At 41.3% G+C, this 25,843-nt stretch overlaps 1 protein-coding gene across 1 annotated transcript; it reads left to right on the top strand.

Annotated features, from left to right (window-relative positions):
* Positions 1-1,254: 1,254 nt before the first annotated feature.
* LOC149323676 (17-beta-hydroxysteroid dehydrogenase type 3-like) lies at positions 1,255-23,968 on the top strand. Its single transcript, XM_089511924.1, has 11 exons — positions 1,255-1,475; positions 4,104-4,150; positions 5,407-5,482; positions 8,694-8,801; positions 10,516-10,583; positions 13,580-13,615; positions 18,282-18,316; positions 20,434-20,515; positions 20,790-20,855; positions 21,081-21,230; positions 23,627-23,968. Exons 1-11 carry the CDS (start codon positions 1,322-1,324, stop codon positions 23,735-23,737), a joined length of 933 nt encoding a protein of 310 aa, XP_089368050.1. The 5' UTR covers positions 1,255-1,321; the 3' UTR covers positions 23,738-23,968.
* The last annotated feature ends 1,875 nt before the right edge of the window (positions 23,969-25,843 follow it).

The raw sequence follows: 25,843 nt of genomic DNA, 5'->3' as shown, positions 1-25,843 counted from the left end.
CTCTGCTCAGACCTTGCAGAATCAAGGCCGTGGCTTCCTTGATGGAGTCTATCCATCTGGACTGTGGTCTAACTCTTTTCCTACTGACTTCTACCTTAAAGATAGGTTAGTAAACATTATTGTCTTTTCTAGTAAGTCATATCTTCTCAGGATATGGCCAAAATACAACTGTCTCAGTTTAGTCATCTTGGCTTCTAGGGAGAGTTCAGGCTTGATTTATTCTAGCACCTATTGATTCATATTTTTAGCAATCCATGATATGCGTAGAACTCTTCTCCAGCAGCACATTTCAAATGAGTTGATTTTCTTCCTATCAGCTTTCTTCACTGTCCAGCTTTCACAACCATACATAGATATGGGAAATATGATTGAATGGACAACCCTAACTTTAGTATTCAGTAATATAGCTTTCCATTTCAGCATCTAGTTCCTTCATAGCTGCCATAGCCCTAGTTCTTATGATTTCTTGATTGCAGTCTTCCTTCTGATTAATGAATGAGCCAAAGTATGCAAAATCTTGAACTATTTCAGTGTCTTAATCATCCTTGTTAAAATTATGTAAATCATCTGTGGTCATTGTTTTGTGTTTTCTTAATGTTCAACTGTAAACCTGCCTTGTACTTTCTTCCTTGACTTTCTTCAGAAATTATTCCAAGTCTTTGCTATTTTGTTTCTTCCTCCAATTTTCATGCCTCCTTTCTTTAATCCTGCTTTGTGCTAGTTTGTGAAGAGAAAAGAGCCAGGAATGGTACTTTGAATTCTAAGGAATAGGAATACAATTCAAATTATTGAGAGCTGGGTCCACATTTGAGAAGGCTGGGTTTGTGGGAGCTACCATTACATTCAGAGGACACCCTGTTGGGAAAGGCTAATTTAGACAACAGTGTAGGTGGATGGGCGAATGTGGTGTGAGTGAACATTTTCTTTATGTTCACCCCAATACACCTAAACATTTTCATTCCTTGGCATTTAACTAGAGAAGATGGCATATTATCAGCTTGGCTTCTGATCTCATATTTTGAGGTAGGGGCAAAGGCAGTTGCTGTGCATCTTTCTTTCTTTCTTTCTTTCTTTCTTTCTTTCTTTTTTCCTTTTTTTTTTTTTGTCTTGAATCTTCCATATATGGGCCAAGAAAGTCCTTCTATTATAATTTCTGGCACATTCTATTCAGGGAGGATGGGAGATGCTTATGACTCAAAGGTTCAGGATTAGGAAGACAATTTCATCCTTTTTTTGTTTGGTTCCCAGAACTTCAGTACATCACTAGCGAGTGAGCGAGATAGTGGCAATACATTATCTGAGCTCATTGTAACTGTTCCTCATGGGTGAATTCCAGCAGCATCTGCTCACTGTCCTTGGAGGCATCGTTTGTCTGATATTCCTGGTGAAATGCCTTGGGTTTCTGAAGTACATCTTCCCATACATAAGGAAGACTTTACCTCCATCTTTTTTCCGGTCAATGGGGGAATGGGCAGGTAAAGGAACTCTCTTCCTTGTTATTATTGTTGATGTAATACAATGTGACGGGGAATGCCAGTTAGCACAATGGCAGGGTGGAGGCTTTGCGTGTAGAAGGTCCTGGGTTCAATTGGCATCTATGGGTTGGGAAGTATCACTCTTTGAGAAATTCTGCCTAACACTAGACTGGAGACAATACCAAGTTAGATGGGCCAGTGGTCCATCTTGGCATACGGCAGGCTCCTGTTTTCCATCACTTCAGTGTATCACTACCATATTAATGTAATAATAAACTCTCTTTTATTATAAAGCTTATCAAACATAAAATAACAATATGGTTCCACACTGAGGTTACTCAATATTTAAAATGGAAAAATAATAATTAAAGTGGGTGTCATAGTGGGCAATCACTTGAGGACTGTGCAAGTTTGTGAATTCTCCAAATTTCTTCATCAGGTTGGGTGGTAGCAAAGCGTAGGTGATAAAGGAGATAAATTTATTTGTGGCACCATCTAGCCAAATGAAGAATTCTGGGAGACTTAGAAGCTTGCAAAGTTTTGTGGCAAATTTGGTTGATCCTAAATAAAGGTGGCATCTAACTGCAGTTTTTTAAATTATAATTATTATTATTATTATTATTATTATTATTATTATTATTTATGGACATTGTGTGTGTCTGTGTGTGTGTGTGCCTATATGTCTGTGGTTCACTCTGAGTGTGTCTGCATGGCTCAATGCTATGGAATTCTGGAATTTGTAATTTTGCAGGAGAGATAGCCTTCCCTTGTCAGAAAGATCTGATGCCACAAACAACTATAATCCCAGGATTCCATAGAATGGAGCCATGGCAGTTAAAGCACTGTCAAACTGTATTAATTCTGCAGTCCATAGGCAGCCTGTGTCTCTCAGTGTGTATTAATTCTTCATTTTGTAAAATGGAAATACCTCAGAGTTTCTTTTCTGGGATGTTGTTTTTCCTGCCAGTAAGATTTTTTAGCTTCATTCATTTTGTACAAGCAAGAGAATTTAAAATGTCCTTTTTTTGGACAAATCTGCAAGGTAATTATGAGCACAAGTACTTAGAAGTAAGTTCCTATCAGTTCAATTGCTTAACTTCTTGATGAAGATGCATAGGATTGTTGCTGCATTCTTCTATAGCTAGCAACAGCTGAGCCATCCTATCATTTCTTCATAAACAAGACATGGCCCTCTGAAGTGCTCTGTATTTTCCCTTTTTTCAAAACTACTTTCTTATATTAGAATATTAAGCTTCATGTAACTATGAAAGAAGACAAAGATATAATTCTTAAATAAATACCAACATAAATGTGCAAATACTGAAGAAAATAATAATAATAATAATAATAATAATAATAATAATAATAATAATAATAATAATAATTTAAGTCTGCAGTCTTGTACAGACTTACTTGGGATAGTAAACCTTTATGAATAATGTATGGTCTACTTCTGAGTAAACACTCAGAAGTAGACCATACATTATGGCCTGTTACAGACTGCCAAAATAAAGCTGCTTCGGGTCTCTTTGGAGGTATGCTATTTAAACGATGCATGGGTCCTAAGAGTCCGGAGGTTGCGCCAAAGCCACACTCCATTCCTAAGCACCGGAGTGCAGCTTTGGTGCAGCTTCCAGATTCTTAGGATGCATGCATCATTTAAACAGCATACCTCCAAAGAGACCCGAAGCAGCTTTATTTTGGCAGTCTGTAACAGGCCAAAAGGATTTTACTATAAGGCTCAGCAATATCTGCCTGCTGAGGAGTGAGCTTCATTGGACTCAGTGAGGCCTGTTTCTGGGTAGACATGCATAGGATTTTTCTGGAACTCACTATAATTGAAATTATTTTTTTAAAAAATCCAATAAAATATTAAAATCACAGCATGGATCTTAAGTTAATTTAAGTATGTTCACAGAAGAAAATTATATTATTTTAATATAATTATTTCCTTAATTCTTTATTTGTTTTAATTCCCCACTGCCCCAGTTCCTCATACCATATTGCTTAAGAGAAACTTTCATCCTTAAGAAAGGCTTTTTGGGCAACTCAAATGGCTGCTGGGGAAGTGAGGGGATGAGACTCTTAAGAGTATAAACCTGTATCTAATTAGAATTAGAGATGTGAAGGCCCATGGGGGGAAAACTAAAATAAAATATTCCATAATTGATTTTCTTCTTTTTTTCATTTTTTCCACATTTTTCTCGCATTTCCCCCCAATTCTGTTAGAATTAACTGGTTTTATTTCTGAGAAAATGGTTATAGGATTGTAGGCTAAATTAACATTTTGGGGTCCAAGATAATAGGAGGTTTTCTTGCTTGGTTTTTTTAAAATTAAATTATCACTTTATATTGTCTCTTGGGAAATCTATGAACTTATTAAAGCTTTCATCCATTTAAAAATAGTCCTGAGTGCCATTGACTGAGCACAAAATTTACCCAAGAACAACGCTTTTAAAAGTGGTACTAGCATCTCTACCCTGGATTAATTCTTTCATTGCTTTGAATTTTCCCCTAACCCACCCAATTTTACAATATGTGACTTTACTGTATCCTCCTGAGATTATTAATATGCAAGAAAGAACCCAGTAAATTCACACATCTTCTTTCTTGCTTTTCATCTTTTAGTGATTACAGGAGCAGGAGATGGCATTGGAAAAGCATATTCCATTGAGGTAAGGAGAATACCTGCAAAATTACTTAAGATTAATATGGCATTTAAGAATATTCCTCAGGCTCTTTGTATACATTTTCAAAATAATCTGTACAGCTCTCTCAGGGCCAGTCCTACTTTTGGACAGACTAAGACAACCATCTGAAGTGGTAGATATTGCAGGGGGTGAGATGAAATCTCTTTCTGTGTTCCTCTTTAACCTTTGGCCTTTTGTCTGCAGCACAGACTGTATGTGCAACACAGCCACTTTTATGTCCACTCAGCCAAACCTGCTGCTCTTGGATATGATAGCAAACACTCTTCATTTGCCAGTGTTGGGGCATATCCATTCAACTGACAGTCCAGTTAGCATATGTATAGGAAATGCGGTGTAACACAGCCAAGGCTTCACTAAACCAGTGAATGCAGTGAATGCACATATGGGGAATTATAACTAGCACAAATGAAATTGGCTGTGTTAGGAACCTTTTTGCCAGTATATATCTGATTAGAAGGTATAAAGAAGTCCAGAGGCAACTTCAAGTTACAAGTTTTATTTAAAAGAGAAAAATCCACACGCACAAACTCACATAGCTCCACTAGGAATAGGAGACAAAGAGTTAAGTTGGAATAGAGAAGGCTTTAGAAGGGGACATATGACCTGGATGTTTGTGACTCCTTCTTCTTCAGGTGCTGTTAAGATGGACAATACTCATCACTCTCTTGTCAGATGAGCAAATAGGGACAAATCTGGCAGAACTTCTACCTAGAAATGAACTAAGCCCACGAACAAAAGAAATCCTGGGGCTTAAATAGGACTTTTGGATGCTCTTTTGAAGACATTCAAAAGAGGATTACTATGCCTACTTCTGAGCAGTATTAAAAAGCATTATGGTGCCACTGCCATTGCCTCTGAGAGATCCTCTGCCATTATCAGCCTCTATTCCCAGGGACTACTGCTGCTGCCCAGTAGCTGTTTAGCACATTCAGTCTGGCTCCTCAGCAAGAGCCTGTCTGACACGGGAGACCTATCTGCATAACCTCTTGCCTCCCAGGAGCACACAATCTCACCATTGTGGAAAGTAGTGCCACTGGTGAATTATTTATCTTAAGAGACAGTCAAATACTGAAGTATACTTAGGAAAAATGCCAAAGCAAGATGTCCATCTGGCTTCCAGATAACATGATAGTGAAACTCCAGGTGATAAATGAATGCAACATCACATCACTACCTTTCAAATACTGAAATGTTTGTCTGTTTAAATCTTGTTTTTTCAGCTAGCCAAATGTGGACTAAATATTGTTTTGATTAGCAGAACACTCCAGAAAATGCAAACAGTAGCCTCTGATATTGGTAAGTTTTTTTTTAAAAAAAATGCAAACTAACTTTTTTTCTTTAAATCTTTATTAATGCATCTATAGCTTGTTTACTCGACACCTCCCATTTTGCTTCCCTGATTTCAGAATACCCATCCATGTAACATACACAGACCTTGCAATAACAAGTTAGTCATTGCTCCTATCTATCTTGATTTCAGTTTGAAAAAGTTACTTTTTGGACTATCACTCCCACAATCCCACAGATTCTGGGTACTATAGTTGAAAAGGTAAGCTTTTCAAAAGTAAGCTTTTCAAGGTTTCAAGAAAATACCTTCATTAGGACTAACCAAGTTGCAGTTTTTCAGGTTCTCCAATATTCTTAGTTAGACTTGGAATTAAGCAACACTTGAGGGGCAGGAGAATAGGAATGGCTTCACATTGTAACCATTAAGTGTGCAGTTGGCCATAGTCTCATAATGGAGAGTAGAAAACATAACTGGATTAGTATCACCCAGCTAGGAGCTATTGTCCAACTGTTGATTTTAGAATGTTCTTATAGACCAACAAGTTTTGTGTGTGGTGGTGGTGGGAGTTTTTGCTTTAGTGTACATGCTGCCTCCCGCAAAACAAGGTATACTTTCCTGCTTAATAATAATTACTTTAGGAACAATCACAAGCCTGCTGAGCAACTGCTGAATACAAGGACCTACCCCAAAATGTCATGGAGGGGTCCTTGGTTGTGCCAGGTTGTCCCTTCATGGGGGCCAGTGCTAGCAGTTCCTCGTCCATCTCATGAAAACTCTGGCCATTGTGAGACTTGGTGGGGGTGAGATTGCATGAGATCCCACCCTTGATCTCATCCAGGTCTCATGAGACCGAAAGTCTCATGGGACCTGAAGCAAGATCTGAGGGCCTATTTAAGACCCAAATGCATGGAGGGCAGCCATTCAGAGCCTGCTGCTGAGCCACCCATCCTGCCCACCCTGTATTTATGCTTATTTTGCTTGCCATATCTCCAGGCTGCAGTTGGTTGCTTTCGAGGTCCGGAAAGGAATTTTTCCATGTTATTGGAGCATTGGGGTATTTTTCCTTTCCTGGGGGTATCAGGTGTAGGTAGTTATTAGGCTGTGTTAGCTTATGTTTAGTACCAGGCAATGGCCATCCTGTAGGAATTGGGAATGATACTTTATATTGACATTATATCCATGGTATTAGTTTAGTAGTTGCATTTGTGACCAACTTTGTTGGTGCACAATACATTGTCACAACTGTCCATTATCAGAGGGATAGTGATCTTAGAGGCACAAGACCTGCAGTACAGTTATGTAGCCTCTGCATAACTGATTGCAATATCTGGACAGTGATTGATTTATGGTGAATGATGTATGAGTAGTTCTTTGTGGTTTTTAAGAGCTATGTGACCATGTTCTAGAGGAGTTTATTCCTAAACTCTTAGGAATAAACTCTTTTAGAACATGGCCACATAGCCCAAAAAACCCACAAAAAACTGTGGATGCCGGCCACGAAAGCCTTTGACATCACCATGTATGAGTAGTTTATGGCTCATTATGAATGATTTATGACTGCATTATGATGGATTCATAATTATTATAATTATAATAATTATTATAATAATTATGACTTTAAGGGGTGTGATTTATGACCCCTGTACTATGCAATAAGTTGTGGGGACTGTTTCCTTTTTGTCCTGGAACAACAGGCCATTTCACTGGTAGAGAGGGAGGCCTGCCAACAGGAAAGTATATCTGCCACCAGAGGCCTCTTGCTATGCCCATAGAACATTTTGCAGGCATAGAAGTTCCAGTAACTTGTCTGAGATATGTCTGAGGGATTTGGGGGCAGTGTGAGTGCAATTCAGGTTCTGCAAGGTTTAAAGCTCTTCAGTTCTCAAGGCAAACCCATCCCAGGAGATCTCAACTACGTCATCCCCCCAATTGGCAGAGTTAATTCCCTCCAAATAAGTGCAGTGGGAGGCGAGATGATAACAACCAGGAAAGGAGGAGAGAAGAAAAATACCCTGAATCTCTTGTCCTGGTCAGAGTGACTTAGCAGGAAGTAGGATAAGCTCTTCTAAAGAGTTTCCTCTCCTCTGACACACACACACACACACACACACACACACACACGGGCATCATTAGGTGGGTGCAGGGGGTGCAGGCTACACCAGATAACACCCTAAGCGGAGGTGACACATTTACTCTCCAAACACCTGCCTTTGGGCAGTAATGGACTGTGGCATTTATCTGCATCCCTTTAAAATATTGAAGAGATGATATAAGTGGCGTGAGGCTCAATAAGGAGAGAAAAGAGAGGCATGAGATTTTTTTAAAAAATAAATTTTAAATATTAAAATTTTAACATTCTTTTTACATTTTCTTTAAAAACACCACATCTTACAAAATTTCACTTTGACCACATGAAACTATGTACATGTAAGCACATTTAGGCTGTGCGTATGATACTTTATTGATATTAAAACTGTAATAATTTTAATTTTGCTCGTCACAACTATTGCCATTACATTCAGTGATAAATGGGAATTACAATTTATGAGTAACATTAGTATGAAAACATTACTAAGGATTCTGTATGGTGCGGTATGGGAGGAGGTCAGTGGGGTGGGTGTGCGTGACACCATGAATTACTGCATCAGACGATGCCAACCCTTTCAACGCCACTGCAAACACAATCATAGGATTGCTTTGCTATCAAACAGTTGTTCAGCTAAGGTTTCACTCATAACCAATGCTGTTTCTATTAAGTAAACATGATTAAATTTGTACTGCAAAATTAATTTTATGAATTAACTGAGGTTCTTTTTATTGCGTGATAGTCATGCTGGGGAGGAAAAACAAACAAGCACTTGGTCCATGAAATGTGAAAGTTCTCAATTCTTGGCTCTGCATGCATTCACTCTGGCTTAACAGTTTCAGTTTCTTGAACTCTTCTGCTCTATACCTGTATATGCTAGGAGGAATGCATTGGCCACACTACAACCATCCATCTGCCCAATGTGTGAATAATTCTAAATATGTAGAATTAAATACCTGAATTCCTGAATTAGTCCAATGTTTCATTTTGTACCCCTGCTATCATGTTGCAATCTAACTTGTTGCATCTTAAGCATATTGCAACCAGAATGACTACCTTATACTGTATCTAGACTAACTAATTTAGCTTTCAGACAGCATGGAAACTGATTTGTTTTTCTTTTTCCAATGAAGAACAGACTACAGGGCAAAGAGTGAAAATCATACAAGCTGACTTCACCCAAAAGGACATATATATTGATATTGAAGAAAGCCTTCAAGGATTAGAAGTTGGAATTTTGGGTAAGAGATTCAAAAATCTTTTTCAAGAGCCAGGGCTAGCCCAAGAGTTTTGGATGTCTGATGTGGAACAGCAAACCTCTATCCCATCCTACTCTATGTAAAGGCACATAAAACATACCCCAGATCAGCCACATTATTTTGGCACATAAGCCATAACATTCCATAACTGTCTTTCTCCACACCAAATAGGAAATCATAATGAAAGAACTATGTAGGAATTTGCTTTCCTTTTATGATTACCAAAATCTAGCACCTAAGGTGGCTGTATCTATCTACCTAATAGACCCCATTATAATGGTGGCACTTAGTCTGGATCCCCCCTCCCTTCCTAAAATCCTAGCTACGTCCCTGACAGGAGGCAACAACAGGCTAACAGGAAGAATCTGAATTTTTTATAAGAAATGGCTAGAAATCACAAAGTAGAGGACTTTTGTGAAGTTGAAGGCTTTCATGGCCGGCATCCATAGTTTTTTGTGGGTTTTTTCAGGCTATGTGGCCATGTTCTAGAAGAGTTTCTTCCTGACGTTTCGCCAGCATCTGTGGCTGGCATCTTCAGAGAATGCTTGCCTGGAAAGGAGTTGGGTATATATATTGTGTGACCTGGAAAGGCAAAAGTGATTTGCATGTGTATTGTTCTCTTGCTAATGGCAGGCCTCAGGGTGGGAGGGTCTGTAGAAGAGGATTAGTGTCTGCTTGATTAGTGCTCATTGTCTGCTGGGAAATCCCTGACCCTGGGAGATTTCTCATTTGCATTTGTTGAGTCTTTATCTTGATATTTTTCAGGACTGGTAGCCAAACCAGCCAAACCAAGAGGAAACCCTTAAAGTAAACAACATTTGGCTACCAGTCCTGAAAAATAGCAAGATAAAGACTCAGCAAATGCAAATGAGAAATCTCCCAGCAGACAATGAGCACTAATCAAGCAGACAATCATCCTCTTTTGAAGACCCTCACACCCTGAGGCCTGCCATTAGCAACAGAACAATACACATGCAAATCACTTTTGCCTTTCCAGGTCACACAATATATATACCCAACTCCTTTCCAGGCAAGCATTCTCTGAAGATGCCAGCCACAGATGCTGGTGAAACGTCAGGAAGAAACTCTTCTAGAACATGTCCACATAGCCTGAAAAACCCACAAAAAACTATAGAGGACTTATGTCAATTGGTTCTTTGAATTCTCATATTATTCTCTCAATTAGTCCTAAAAAGCTACCCAGGTTAAGTTAACCAGGAATTAGATCACGGTATAACCAAGGACAAGATATTGTTGGACTTTCTATATCATGGCCATCCTATGTTATTTCAGCAAACATTGTGCAGAAAAAAATGTTTCATCCTGTCCAATGGATTTATATGCCACCAAAAGCTGCATATACCCTTCTGAATTAATGCAGTTTGACACTTTAACTGCCATGGCTCAATTCTATGGAATCCTGTGATTTGTAGTTTGCTGTGGCACCAGGGCTCTCTGTCAGCGAAAGCTAAATATCTAAAAAAAACCTGCAAATCTCAGAATTTCATAGCATTGAGCCATGGCAGTTAAAGTGGTTTCAAACTGCATTAATTTGGCAATGTAGATGCAGCCAAACTGGTCTTTCTCCAAACCTGAATGTGGCTGATAGGAAGTTGCTGTGCTTTTGGAATAGTTCAATTTCTGTAGTTGTGCTAGCTGGTTGTGTCATTGCATCTGTTTTGCTCCTTTTGATTAGTGAACAATGTTGGAATGCTTCAGACCAGCACCCCATGCCATTTTCTTGAGGCACCAGACAATGATGAGGTAAGAATGCTTCTGAATACACATTGTTAAAGCACACTGGTTCCCTTTTATATCGGACACAGTGAATTATCTATTGCTGAAGGATAAAGATAGCAGGCAATGTCATTTTTGCCTCCATTTATTTTGATGAAGTTCCTTTACAAATGAGTAGAGCATTTCTGCAAAGAGCATAATCCAATTATTCTCAGCGAACCAAGGAGTTTATCAGACAAGGGGAATTGGAAGTATATTCCGATGGCAATCTGAACACAATCATGGGGTTTAACGTTATTGCGTGATAGACCGCCACATGCAAATTCGGGCAATGGGAAGTCAGTCCGAACACAATCATGTGGTTTCATGTTATTGTGTGATAGACTGCCACACGCAAATTCAGGCAATGGGAGGTCAGTCCGAATGTAATCATGTGATTTCACGTTATTGTGTGATAGACTGCCACAAGCAAATTCTGGCAATGGCATGCTATTTTCCGGCAATGGGGAGCCAGTTTGAATGCAATGCGTATTCACGTAATTGCACGAAACTAGAGACTTTAAGTGAATGCATTCTGGCCCCACTTTCTTTTCATTCGAATTTAAGAGAAATTCCTCCTATTTGATAAACTCCCAAGTCCCTTCAAACTTTTCCTTTGCAAACAAACAAGCCAACAAAAATGGCTACGGCTGCCTTTAGAGGAGGCATTTATCATACCATGGCCCTGGAGTGTGTGTGTGTGTGTGTGTCAGAGAGAGAGAGAGAGAGAGAGAGTGCATTGTCTCATGTCCCAGTTGTAACTCTTCCATGTTATTTTTCTCTCCACAAAATTAATCCATCAGGGAGGTACAGTGGAGGCATTAGGGTTGGGGTCACCCCAGTGTGGTAGATCATGCTGTCATCCTCAGGCTGCCTAGCACCTCCCCCCCAGTTGCCCCTCTCTGCCAGCCAGGCTAACTCTGCCATGGTGGGGTGGGATGCTGCTGCCACTTGGCAGCCCCTTCCAGATCTGGTTGCATTATAAGAGTAACTATTTCTAGTTATTTGTTCTGATGAGACCAGCTATAACAGGGGTAGGCAACCTTTTTGAGCCGGGGGCCGGGTTGCTGTCCCTCAGACAACTGGGGGGCCAAAGTGGGGGGGAGCTTCCACCCTCTGGGGGCGGGGCCGCATGCCAGGGGTGGAGCTTCCATCCTCTGGGGGCGGGGCCACATGCCGGGGGCAGAGCTTCCACCCTCTGGGGTGGGGCCACATGCTGGGGCGGAGCTTCCATCCTCTGAGGCGGGGCTTTCTCTGCTCCCTTTCCCGACCTCCAGCTGTCTGAGAGACAGCTAGAAGTGGGGGGGGGGGATTGGGAGAGGGGGTGACAGGCGCGTGCCTGCTCCTCCTGTCCTTCCTTGGCCCCCAGCTGCCTCCCAGAGAACCAGTAAGGGCCTGTGAGGGGCAAGAACAACAGGCGCGCGGTCCCTGCTCCTGTCCTCGGGGCTCTGCCAGGCCTCAGGTGTCCTCTGAAAGACACCTCAGGGCTGCCAAAGCCCCGCGGGGAGGAGGAGGAGGCGTGTGCCTGCCCTCTCCTCCTCGGCCCCTTCCTTCGGCTGAACGGGCTCCAAGGGGCCCTTTCGGCCGAAGGGACGGCCGAAACCACTATCATTGTTAAAGCAGACCTTTTAGCATTAAAAGCACCGAAAATACACAGAAATGCACTTTGCAAAGTCACACTGTCTCAGATTCAGAAAGACTGCATGTCTCTGAAACTGACATATCATCATCATCATCACTACCACTCTCATTGTAAAAGCAGACCTTTTAGCACTGAAAGCACAGAAAATACACAGAAATGCACTTTGGAAAGTCACACTGTCTCAGCTTCAGAAAGACTGCATGTCTTCTTCCTACTACTCCTCCTGCTCCTTCCTTCCTCCTCCCTCCCTCCCTCCTCCTGCTCTTTCCTTCCTGCTTCTTCCTCCTCTTCTTCTTCGTCCTTCCTCCCTCCCTCCTCCTCCTGCTTCTTCCTCCTTACTTCCCTCTTCCTCGTGCTCCTTCCTTCCTCCCTCCTCCTCTTCCCCTGCGGACCCCCGCCTCCCTCTCCCCAGGCCCGCGGCCCCACTGCCTCTCCCTGCCCTCTGGGAGGGCCAAGGCTTCCCCCCAGGGCGGGGGGAAGGCTAGCGCCGGCGGCCCCAGCGCTTTCCCTGCCCCTCAGGGAAGGCAGAGGCCGGCTCTGAGGGGCGGGGAAAGGCTAGCGCCAGCGACCCCAGCACTTTCCCCGCCCCTCAGGGAAGGCAGAGGCCGGCCCAGAGGGCCGGGGAAGGAGCGTGCCGGCGGCAGCAATCGGCGGCAGGGTCGGCCTGGGGCCGCTCCTACAGTGCCCGCAGGCCGGATCCGGCCCGCGGGCCGTAGGTTGCCGACCCCTGAGCTATAATGTTATATTTTGTTTCTCACTTTTTCTGTATACTCCTTTGGGAGTAAAATAACCTAAAATACTTAAAATACTTAAAGCAAATACTGAATATAGAGGACAGTACCTTACATTCTCTTTTCTAATGGGTGCAGAGTTCAGTTGATCCTGTGAGGGTAGAACAGCAGCCTTCCCTTGCTACTAACAATCCACCCAACGGAGAATAAATCAAGACCATATTGGCAGATCTGCTATTGCATTTTGCCATGATTCCCCGTGGTTGAAAATATATAGCTGAAAAGATTGTGTGGCAGGTGACAGTAGTAGCATCAGCATCAGCAACAAAAACAACAAGGTCTTATACCAGAGGAAAAATACAAGGTTATAGTAATCTACATAACTGAAATTTCAGGGGAAAGGATAGCCATGTTAGTAAAAATGACAAAGAATCTTGTGGTACATCAAAGGCTAACATGTTTTATTTTTCATGAGTTTTTACGAACACCTGGCTGCTTCACCTAAAATATTTTTTCATAAAATGTTTCTTTGTTTTAAAAAAATTATCAAACCAAACTTTTTGAACACTTTGTCTTCACTGGATCAGTAAACCTTGCATTATTCCCAACAGGCCCTTATCAACTGCAACATTATGTCTGTTGCCCAGGTACGTACCACTAACTAGCTCAGCATGAGAAGAAATGAACAGCATTTCTTTTGTATGGATTCCACCAACAAATGATTTTCAATCAAACAAGTTCTTTTTAAAAATGACTTCTTGATTACCTATTGATTGAAAAGGTCCTGGAAGAGGTTTTCAAATCCACACTGAACTGGGGTAGTTTTGGGCCTGTATATTAATTTTCAGATACATGTTTTAGACTGGTGTTGTCCGCTTCCAAAAGTTTTAACATTTGTCCTTTTTTAGAACCTTGCCTGGCCATGAAGATGAAATAATGGAACTTTCTTAGCCAGAATTGCATCCTTGAACTTTCCAGCTCTCCTGAGAAAAACAAAAGGGCTCCTAATCCTGACCTGACAGCAGTTCCACTCCAAACAAACTGCACAATTTCTATAGCTCTGTGAGGGCCTGCCCAAGAGATTTTGCTGCCTGAAGCAAACCACAACATGACACACACCACTTCATTTACTAAAGTTGTTCTCAAAGGGTGGGGTAGGACCTTTTTGCACCCTGCAAAGGGTGCCATAGCCACCTGTACTGCAGCTTTACAGTGCTCCTTTGGTGCTGCATCATCTAAAAACAGCTCCAGAGGAGCTCCATGATGCCGTGCGCCATGTGGTGCAGTGTGCGGCATCACACCACCATGTAGGCAGAGTCAGGGCATGCATCATGTGGACGCCACATCCTGTCTCCACCCCCAGGTCGGCCTTAATGGTCTGCACAGGTTCTCCATCTCAAAGGTGGTACAAGATCCCTTTGCATACTGATTTTCCAGACTAATACAGCTATGCCTTTGAAAAAGTGCCTTGTGACCCCCATTGTCCTATTTAGTCCAAATGTGGCTACTGTTTGAGCCAGAGCTAAACAATATATTGTTAAACTTGGATTTTAACTTCTATATTCTTATCACACAAGAAAGAAATCTGATGGCACTTTATGGTAAATTTGTAAAAATTACCTTCCTGCCATCCTTGGCTTTGATCAGTTTAGTCAATGGATCAGTCAGTCCAATCAATTGAATTTAGTCCAATCCATTTAAAGTTTTATCTTTACTATTTAATAGACACTGATCTACCCAATATTCTTACCCTTCTTACTTCATTAGAAATATCATGGATTGAGTAGCTTTACCTTCTATCTGTACAGGTTAAAATCTAGTATTGGAGGAGGGTTCTTTATCATTAGGTTGTTTCAACTACTGCAGGAGGAGGCAACAAGAAGCAGACATGATATTGACTCATTTTGATGTCTTTGATATTTCTAATGGTGTTGCTGGATTCCAAAAGTAGAAGCAAACACAGTCAGCCAACCAACCAAAAACATTTTTCCTTATAACAGTATATACAGGTAGCACATAGCTTATTTTTAAACAAAATTGCATTTGTGGGTGTGCAGCCATATTACTGGAAAGAGGTTAGTGTTGTTTTGTTTCCAGATTGGTAAATTTAAAGTTTTTGATTAAGATTTACAGCTTTAAGATGACTGCAGGGTTACTAAACTGAAAGACAAATACTGAAGAGCACGCAATGGAATCCACAAGTGCCAAGGAGATATGTCTCCAAGTGTTTTGTAGATGGTTTTTTTTATTTTGATGCAAGCCCAATGCATTTCAGTCTATGCAAATATTTCAGTGGTCTCCTGCATGGGCAATATATGGAACTAGCAGCAGAAATTTGGGGAGCTGAAAAGCTCGTTCCATTTGCTGGATCAACAAAAAAGAGAGTCTGCTTTAAGCAGCAGGCTCAGCTTGCTCATCTTCTTCCATAAGTGTTTTCTTTTCATTCTGCTGACTATTTTAAGACCTGGAATGCCATTAAATATTGTAGGGTTTTTACTTGGGCCAGTTTAACGCATTATCTTCTTAAGGGCTTTGGGGAGAGATATTACTGTTCTCTTGTCCTTGAGGATTTGTCCTTGTAATAACCAGGCAGTGATATGTGCAACATGTTCTGTTCTCTATTTTTTATATTGGATTTCATCAGCAAATAGCCCCTTTAGGGACCAAACTGCCAGGAGAATCAGCTCAGTTCAATTTTATGTGAAATACTGCCCAACAGACTAAATTGCACAGGTATTTTCAAGTAATGATAGGGTCGCCTTTGTTGTTGCTATTGTTGTGTGCCGTCAAGTCATTTCTAACTTATGGCAACTGTAAGATGAACCTGTCATGGGGTTTTCTAGGCAGTATTTGTTCTCAGGATTGTCATAAGTTGGAAACAACTTGAAGGCACACAACAACAGCAAAAACTATTCATGGTATCAGGGAGAACAAAGAAACAACTATCTGTGGCTAAAAGGGTATTTTTTTTTTTAAGGGAAGGGGTTTACCTTAATTCCTTTACTGTACTACACACACACAGACAACACATGCACACACACACATGTTAAACTTTGCTATATAATTAAGATGACTTCATCTTGTTTGGTTTTAAGTTTGGCTAATGGGGTGGAATAGATTTTTCATCTTGGAACAGCAGGCTAAAATGAACTGACCCAACCTGTTTATTAGTTCATTGCAACCAAAGCCAATGTCTTTTAATCATTACTGAGAGGCATTTATTATTATCAGTTCTCTCGCTATATTCTAAGTCAGGGGTAGGCAACCTGCGGCCCGCGGGCAGGATGCAGCCCGATGAGGCCTTGGGACCGGCCCCAGCCTGGTCCTGCCGCCGATTGCCGCCGGGGCCTTTGGGAGGCAATTGTCTATAGAAGCCTCAGAAACATGCATTTATATTAACATTTTTTAAAAAATCAGCAATTTTTTTGGCGTGTCCTCCATTTTTTTAAAAAAAGTGTCTTCCATTTGAAAATTTTGTCCTACATTTGTCCTGGTTTATTTATATATTTAATTTTTTTAAAAAATTATTTAATTATTTATTTTTTGGCTTCGGTCCCCCCCCAGTTGTCTGAGGGACAGCAACCCGGCCCCTGGCTCAAAAAGATTGCCTACCCCTGTTCTAAGTTCTTGGGAAATCTAGTCTAATGAACTTCTTATTCATTTTTACAAGTAATCTCAGCCATTTCATACTATTATCAGTGTCTGTTTCTGTGAAGTTTTAGCTTTCATATCTGTCCAGAAAAAGAACAGAAGAGATCCATCTTCAAAATGGTTGGGCTGCAACCTACCCTCCTTCTAAGCACTTTAATGTTAGATATTTTAAAGTTCAACATTGCTGTTTGGCACAATGTCCATCTACTATTTCTACAGGTGTGACACAGAGAGACTTTATCATCACCTTTTTGCTCTTTGAACTTTTAGGAATCTACCTTGTTACTTACACCAGTACTTCCCAGGCTGTCTGATGTAAAGGACTGGCATTTTTTCTGGTAATATGCCAGGGACTGGTACCATATTTGTGCTCATTGATTGCAACTATTTCTTTGTTTCTGGGAATCTTGCTGTGGACTAGCAGCCAGTGACTCTTTCCTGAACTGGCAGCAGTCCATGGGCCACCAATCTGAGTAGCACTAACTTAATCTATCTTTCATCACACTGTGCCTCCCTCTGGTTTAAACTCCTGATAGGTAAAATATGTAGTGTGTAGCTGCAGAGTTTTTAAACACAAAACCAGTGAGCACATGGGGGCCTGATCTATGTTGGGTTCACCTGGTGGTGTCACTAGGGTTGGCGTCATCTGGTGTGGTAACTCATGGTTTCACTCCCCCATTGACCTTCTCCCATACCACACCATACAGATTCCTTAATAATGATTTTTGTACTAGTGTTATTTGTAAATAGTAATTCAGTAAATTCAGTAATGCAGTATTACTGAATGGCAATAGTTGCAACATAAAAAAGTAACAAAATGTACTTACATGTACCTAGTTTCATGTGGTTAAAATGAAAATATTGTAAGATGTGATGCTTTTAAATAATATTTTAAAAGAATAATTAAAAAAAAATTAAAATCTACATTAAAAAAACATACATCCTTTTCTTTCCACCATTAGCGCCCTGGAGCAGCACAGTGACGTCTCTTGTGCACCGTGCCATTTAGAGGCAGTGCATGAGGCACACCATCGGTGCGTGCACTGTCTAAACATGGACATGCCGAAAATGGCGCCAGGAGAGTGCAGAGCGTGTGGACGCTCCACGCTTCCCAGCCCTAATTTTGGCCCCAGGCTGCTGCAAGTTCACTCTGGCAGCATGACAGATTGTGTACTTTATGTCATAAGTGATGCACACAGATAGTCTGTGGTGCTCCTGCCCTTTCTGCACAGTAGTTTTCAGCAAATTCTGGAATATGCATATTGCATAGGATGCAGAATTGTAAATACTGTACAGTATGTGGCACTGATCTCCTATAACTTTTCTGGCTATGTCTTGATGACCACACTGGCAACTGAGGAAATTCCTTTGAAGAAGGCACTCTCCACTACCCTGGTCACAATAGCAAAGTCTGCAGCCCCATCATTCACGGCCCGTTGAAGAAACATTGCCTCTATAGGTGTTTCTATTCACTAGAGGGCTCTTCTTTGCTGGAGAGATCTAATCAAAGGTTGGATGACCATCTAGCCTGCATCTAGCAGCAGGCTGGAGTAGGTGACCTCCAAGATTCTTCCAACTGTACAGTTCTATCATACCAGCTATATTTTCTTCAGTAGGTAAACATTAGTTATTCTAAATTTGTGGATTTCATTTTTGTTTTAGATGACACGAATAATTTTGAAACAGATGGTGACAAGGTAAATCTCTTTTCCATGTTCTAATCTTTTGTGTAATTGTGTGCAGATGTGTGTTTTAAAGATGGTTTCGAAATATAATTAATGTAGGGTTGATTTAATAAAGTCAGGTTACTTGCCATAATCAGTTGCCTAAAAAGTACAATCCCTGGAGAATATCATGATCACAGATAAAAATGTTGGGTTTAGTCTGGTGCCACTGTTGCATGCTCCAAGTAATAAACAATACAAGCTTGTTTTCTGCCCAGTATCAGAGCTTGGAAAATTAACTTTTTGAACAGCTTGCAGAACCACTGTCCACTACACATGCTGGATAAGAGAGCTTGGAAATTGCAGTCCAAAAAATTAATATTTCCCTGTTCTATCAATTGTTTACTGACACATTTTCTCCCACTATAGAAAAATAAAATTGTGTAGAGAATGGACAGAGATGTTGAAGAAGTAAGCAAGATGCTCCCTCATGTCTGTAGAAATTGAAACTGATTGGTGTTAGATTCAGTATAGGCAAATGAAAGCGTTTCTTCAGAGACTACTCAATTAATTGGGGGAATTTACTACCACAATTTAGGGTGATGATGTTTGCTGATATTCATGGCTCTACTTATGCTCATATGAATCTCCTTTCCAGCTTGTGGAATTTTAGCAGACATTGCCAAGAAAATTTCAAGGGCTTTTTCATGGGCTTCAAAGAACAGGTGAAAAGAAAGAAGGCGTGAATAGAAAGAAGAAAAGATATTGAATTCTATTCTAACAGCAAATTGTGAATTATGTCATTGTTTGAACTTGCAGAATACACCAACTACACATGGTTCTGAATCACATGGAACTCTCTGTAGCAGGGGTAGGCAACTTTTTTGAGCCAGGGGCCGGGTTGCTGTCCCTCAGACAACTGGGGGGCCGAAGCCAAAAAATAAATAATTAAATAATTTTTTTAAAAAATTGAAATAAATAAATAAACCGGGACAAATGTAGGACAAAATTTTCAAATGGAGGGCACTTTTTTTAAAAAATGGAGGACACGTGAAAAAATTTGCTGATTTTTAAAAAAATGTTAATATAAATGCATATTTCTGAGGCTTCTATAGACAATTGCCCCCCTTGCCCGCCTCCTCCTGATAGGCCAAAGGCCCCACGCCCTCACGTGAGAGGCCAAAGGCTTCAGTGGCAATCGGCGGCAGGACCGGGCGGGGGCTAGTCCCAAGGCCTTGCCGGGCCGCATTCGGCCCACGGGCCGCAGGTTGCCTACCCCTGCTCTGTAGCCTGTCCCTTTGCCAATAACTATGATTCATGTGTGCATGTCCAGGATGTAGGACCAACATATTGTTGAAGGCATAGAAGGCATTAGGAACCATGCCAGTTTAATTTTTAAGGAATAGCCATACAGGGCAGGGAGAATGAATTCTAGCCTATCCTGCAGCTGCAATGCAAACCACCAGCTTTACCTCCTGTTAACCTTCCCCATACATGCTGCAGTTCCAATGAAAATTAGGGCCTCTTGTATTCCTTCAAGTGGTTTTCGACTTACATAGGGTTGCCATAATTGTCCACTTTTACCAGGGACAAAATGTGGAACAAATTCAAGACCAAACTGTAGGACAACTGCAGGACAAAACTCAGCCCAAAATGTAGGACATTGAAGAAAAATGGTGGACCTTAAATGTCCTACATTTTGAGCTGAGTTTTGTCCTGCAGTTGCCCTACAGTTTGGTCTTGAATTTGTCCTACATTTTGTCCCTGGTAAAAGTGGACAATTATGGCAGCCCTAGACTTACAGCAACCCTAAAGGCAAACTTATCATGGGGTTTTCTTGGGAAGATTTGTTCAGAGGACTTTTGCCTTTGTCTTCCTCTGAGGCTGAGAGAGTGTGACTTGCCCAAGGTCACCCAATGGGTTTCCATGGCTGAGTAGCGATTCAAACCCTAGTCTACATAGTCACAGTCCAATGCCCAAACCATTCCACCATACTGACTTTTAAGGATTACTACATCAGCTAGTAATCTTTATTTTAAAATGGACATGGTTTCATATAAATGACATACAGTCTGGCTTTGATAGAATTGGATGTCTTTGGTATTCTATGTAAATTAAATACTTTTTACACTGTTTCATTTATTTTTCAGACAAAGGGGACTGATTCTGAATATATCTTCTGCTGTTGCGACCTTCCCCTGTCCATTATATGCCATCTATTCTGCCTCTAAAGTAAGACTGTTGTATTTCCTGGAAGTATGTACATCATTTATATAGGTCTGGGTTTTAAGAGACTTAAGTTATGAAGAAGTTTACATTGTCCATAACCTCCCAATAAGAAAAAATATCCAACAGTAAAATGGGGTAATGATAGAAAGAGACAATTGAGGGTCCTGAAAGAGGGATCCTAGGTACAATGTGATGTTTCAGTAATTTGATTTTTTTTAAGCGTATGAAATTAATATAGTTTTCTTATCCCTAAATATATATAATTTTGTTTATGTAGGCTTTTGGGTACACATTTTCCAAAGCTCTTCAAGCAGAATATAATGCAAAAGGAATTATCATACAGGTGAGATATTTCCATCTCCTGACAGAATAAGCAAAAAAGTTCAATCAACTAAATAGATGAGATTTTGGAGAACTTTGGGTGTTTGTTTTACTATTTTTCCTCTTCCCTACCCATTATGGGAAGGCTTATTTCATCCTAGCCTATGTTGTCCCCACCACCTCCACTGATGTGGCATTAAATATCCATAACCTGTGAAAGAATCTGAAATGTTTTGTCTTGTTTCAGGCAGTGACTCCTTATTCTGTTTCGACTCCAATGACCATGTGGTCAAAGCCTAATCTAATCAACAAGACAGCAGAAGCTTTTGTTAGAGAGTCTCTGCAGTATGTCACTTTGGGTGATGAGACATTTGGATGCTTAACCCACGAAATATTGGTAATTCAACTGTACACTTTAATCTGATGAGAGAGATTAGATTTGCCAGCACTAACACTGATGGGCTATTGATGCCTTTTGAATACCATGAATTATGTCTTTCAATAATGCATTCATTTTGTCTAAAAGGCTAGGCACTCCAATCTAAGCAATGCCTATCCAGAAGTAATTTCTTCTCTGCTTCAGAAATACCAGCTATCCTTTTTCCCTCTGAGATTAGCTGAATTCCTCATAAGAAGTTTGGTAAATGGATTTTCACAGCAGCAATCTATCGCTGTAATTGTGAGCTGCCTCTGTTGCAATGCAAAGTATTATGGGGTGCTGTGTTCTTGAATGGGCAATTGAGATTTATTAGGGTTGTTTTCCTCAAAACCCTTCTTCGTGGGGCTGAAAAGTGCTAAAATTGGTTTGTTGGCAATACAGCTGCCTGCATTTTTGGACTCTTCTTAATGATCGTCACCACAGCTCTGGACCGTATCAGAGTCATTCTCCCCCCCCCCCCCCCCATTATGGGCATGGGAAGGGGCCACTCGGCTAAGCTGTCCTTACTATCTGCTGAATGCATGGGGATCTTCCATGTTTGGAAATGCCACTCAACAGTCAGCTAGGAGACAAAATTGTGGGTGCATCTACACAGTAGAAATAATGCAGCTTGACACCAGTTTAAGTGATGTGTAGTTTTATAAGGTCTTTAGTCTTCTCTGCCAAAGTGTACTGGTGCCTCACAAAACTGCAAATCTGAGAATTCTGTAGGATGGAGTCTTGGCAGTTAAGATGGTGTCAAATTGCATTATTTCTACAGTGCAGCATGTTACAGCATTTTTATCCCTACAACCCTAAAAAGACAGAAAACTTGCCTAAGGCCCAAACAGACAGGGCAAAATAAAGCTGCTTTGGGCCACTTTGGAGGCATGCTGTTTAAATGATGTGTGCATCCTAAGAGGGCGGAAGCCACACCAAAGCCACACTCCAGTCCTAAGGACTGAAACACAGCTTTGGCTCAGCTTATGATCTCTTAAGATGCATATGTCATTTAAACAGCATACTTGCAAAGTGACCCGAAGCAGCTTTATTTTGGCCTGTCTGTTTGGGTCCTAGGTGAATGGGATTGCATTTTATGGCTAGCAAGATGGAGGCAGGTGCTTGAGAGCTACAGAGCCTCAAGTGCCAAAAAAAATAATAAAAAATAGAGTGATGGGACAGATTAAAAGAAGTACTTTATTACAGATAAGACATGGAAATCATCACCACAAGTAGTGATGGCCACCAGCTTGAGCAGTTTTAAATGGGTTACCAAAGCTGTTATCAGAGTCTGGAAAAGTTACTGTTTAGATCACAATTCCCACCAACCTGTAGCTAGCCAGTCTCTTTCAGTCATCATAAGAACATGTTTAGTAGTGGGACATGGAGGATAGCACATGCTTGTCATGCAACTCTGAACTTAGAAAATTTTTGTCTTCAGTTGTCAAATTCCTACTGTCACCTTGGCTAGTGCTGAAACTAAATTCTGGGGACTGCCATCCAAAAAATAATGTTTCCAAAGTCTAATATTCATCATAATGGCTGTATATTACAAAAATGGTATGCCTCTCAATACCAATTGCTGGAGAACACTAAGAAACCAAGAAGGAATAGCAATAGCAATAGCAAGTACATTTCTATACCACTTATCAGTGTACTGAAGCACTCCCTAAGCAGTTTACAAATTGTAAGCTAATTGCCCCCACAGTCTGGGTACTCATTTTAGTGACCTTGGAAGGATGCAAGCCTCAGTCGAGCTTGAGCCATTTTGCTGATATTGAACTCACAACCTTATGGTTTGTGAGTGAGTGGCTGCAGTGCAGGCATTTAACCACTGTGCCACCAGGAAGGGTACTATTGCATCCATGTCCTGCTTGTGGGCTTTCCATACACAGCTAGTTACCAATGGTGGCAACAGAATCCTGGACTAGATATACCTAGCATTCTCAAAAGCCTGTTAGGACAAAATTTTTGCTTGGTAACAGAAGGACAGCAAAGAGGGGGCCATTCTAGCCTCTGTAGGGAAGGAGTTCCAAAACTTAGGAACAGCCACCAAAAAGGCCTTGTCTCATGTTCCCACAAAAGGTTCCTGTGTGAATGGGTGGGAATGAGAAAGGACCCTCTCTTGAAAATCTCATGGAGAGACCATATAACAAGTCTTCTGTTCTCAAATTGACCAGATTTGGGTACCGATTGCCTTGAATTGCAAAGAGTGCAGCATTTTGACTTTATTATTATTATCATTATCATTATTATTATTAAAAATCAGCACTCATTTAAAACCAGACAGTGTTAGTTCTTCCAGATTATAAAATCTAGCTCCACTTCATAAAAATTTGAAAGTAACCTTTTTCTTTTTATATACCTTTTTATAGGCACGGCTCATGAAGTGTATTCCTTTGTGGATTTTTCACAATGAGAGAGTGCAAGATATGCTAAAAGATGCTATTTCCCATCGGCTGAAAAAGAGTTTTAAAAGTATCTGAAAAACACCTTCACTTGGAGCAGGTGTCACTGTAGACACTTTCGTGAAAGTTCGGTGTGAATTATGCCAGCAGTGAATTTGACAGGCCTTTCATCTGAGCAAATTTACAATAGTAGTAGTAGTAGTAATAATAATAATTATAATAATAATAATATCAAGTACTAACTACAAGTGTTTGTATTTTCACTTCTGTAGGCTGCATTTAGAGCTATACACTGCATTTAAACTATTACATATTTTTAAAGAAGTTACTTTATTTTCATAATATTGATTTTACTATTAATTTGAATTTAATACTGATATTCAGGAAACAATGACGCGTTACAGACCGCCATAAGGGATGTCCTCAGGACGTCCTAGTTTTAAAAAGGGGTGTCACTTCTTGATGCCCCCAAGCCTAATACGTCCTGAGGACGTACAAGATGGCGGTGCCCCATCTACATGGGGGCCGCCATGATGGCGTCACGAACGCGCCGCCTCCAAACAAGGTGGCGCGGACGTGACGCCATCGTGCTGCGCGAGGGCGCTTAGTGCGCCCTTTCGTCGGCGCAGGAAGGAGCTCCAAAATGGAGCTCCTTCCTGGTCTTGTGTTGTTGGCGCAGCCTTTAGATGGCTGCGCCCAGTGACGCAGAGGAGGTCCTCCTCCCCGCCGCCGCAGGGTGTCCTTGGGGCTTGAAGCCCCAAGGACACCCCTTTCCAGGCCTCGGGGAAGTGGCCTTTTGCCGCTTCCCCATGGCCTGGAAAGCGGCGGATCGGGGCCTCAGCTGCCGCTCTCACCACTGAGGCCCCGATCCGGCGGGGAAAGGGGCGGGTGCAGGCCAACGCTTTTCGGCGGTCTGTAATGCGCCAATGTCAGTATTGCGTTGGTGATTCATTTCAATAAACACTAAGAAAAATATATTTAAATCAGGGATGGGCAACGGTACAGGAAGTAGAGGCCATTTTTCCTCTCTGATCCTTCCTAATGGGACACATCAGTGCATTTAGGCACACCCAAAGTGATGCAGCATTACTTCTAGTTGCTATTTTGGATGACTTGTGATCTTCTTTTGGTGTTGGAGTTGTTGTTTTTAGGAGGCTTGGAGGCTCTGAGGGGGTTAGAGAAAGCAAATTTTCAGTTAGGTTTCGGCAGCATTTGGTTGGTTTTACAGCAAAACCAACACAGGCAGGTGCATCCAAGACATTATCATTTTTGACCACATATGACCCTTGTTACTGACACTTTCCATTCACTGAACTTGTATCAAGGGGACATGGATTTTATAAAATATATTTGCCCATTGTCAGCAACACAGGCTGTTGCCCCACTGCAGGAAAAAAAAATCCGTTTGACACCATTTTAGCTACCATGACTCAGTGCTATGGAATTTTGGGATTTGTAGTTTGATGAGATATCAGAGCACTCTGACAGGGAAGGCTAAATATCTCACAAAACTATAAATCCCAAAATCCCATAGCATTAAGGCCTGGAAGTTAAAATGGTATCAAATGGTTTTATTTCTGCAGTGTGGCAGCAGCCTGTGATAAGTAGATTGTGGGAAAGGGTAACAGGGTAGGAAAATACTGCTTTGGACTGGAAGGTATGTATTAGGAGCTATCAACACAACAGACTGCATCTGCCTGGTAGTTCTAAAAGGCCTCCAATCACTTGCAGTGGTGTAATCTCACCATAGTTAGTAAGGCTGTTCTGGGATATGTGGCTTATGGAGTGCATCCTTAAATAAGCTAAGGCTTTATTCTTATAGAAATGAGAGTTGCAAATCAGTCTAGACAAGCAGTTTGCATTGCCTTGTATGTGCTTGTCAAAATAACCACATAACACCGATATGGGAGAAAGGCCACAACTTTATTAAACCATTGGTAGGGTTGGCACAAAGCATAAGGTCAGGATCTGTGCAATCAAACAACCACCCTGTTGTTTGATTATCCAAAGCCGGGTCCCTACCCGGTGCTTGGGATGACCTAGGGGCTAAGGAACACCGCTTGAGCGCAAACCATGCCTTGCGTTCCCCAATTCACAAAGCCCCTAGTCACCGGGAGGCGCACCTGCGTTCTGGCCCCCGCAATGGCCAGACGCCTTCGCTCATCGCCCCCGGGTACCTTGTGA

This window comes from Sceloporus occidentalis, unplaced genomic scaffold (assembly GCF_023333645.1).
Source record: "Sceloporus occidentalis isolate IW3139 unplaced genomic scaffold, rSceOcc1.0.p SCAF_1, whole genome shotgun sequence".
Taxonomy (NCBI): Eukaryota; Metazoa; Chordata; class Lepidosauria; order Squamata; family Phrynosomatidae; genus Sceloporus; species Sceloporus occidentalis.
The sequence above is the reverse complement of the archived record's forward strand: the minus strand, read 5'-3'. Positions and strand labels throughout refer to the sequence as shown.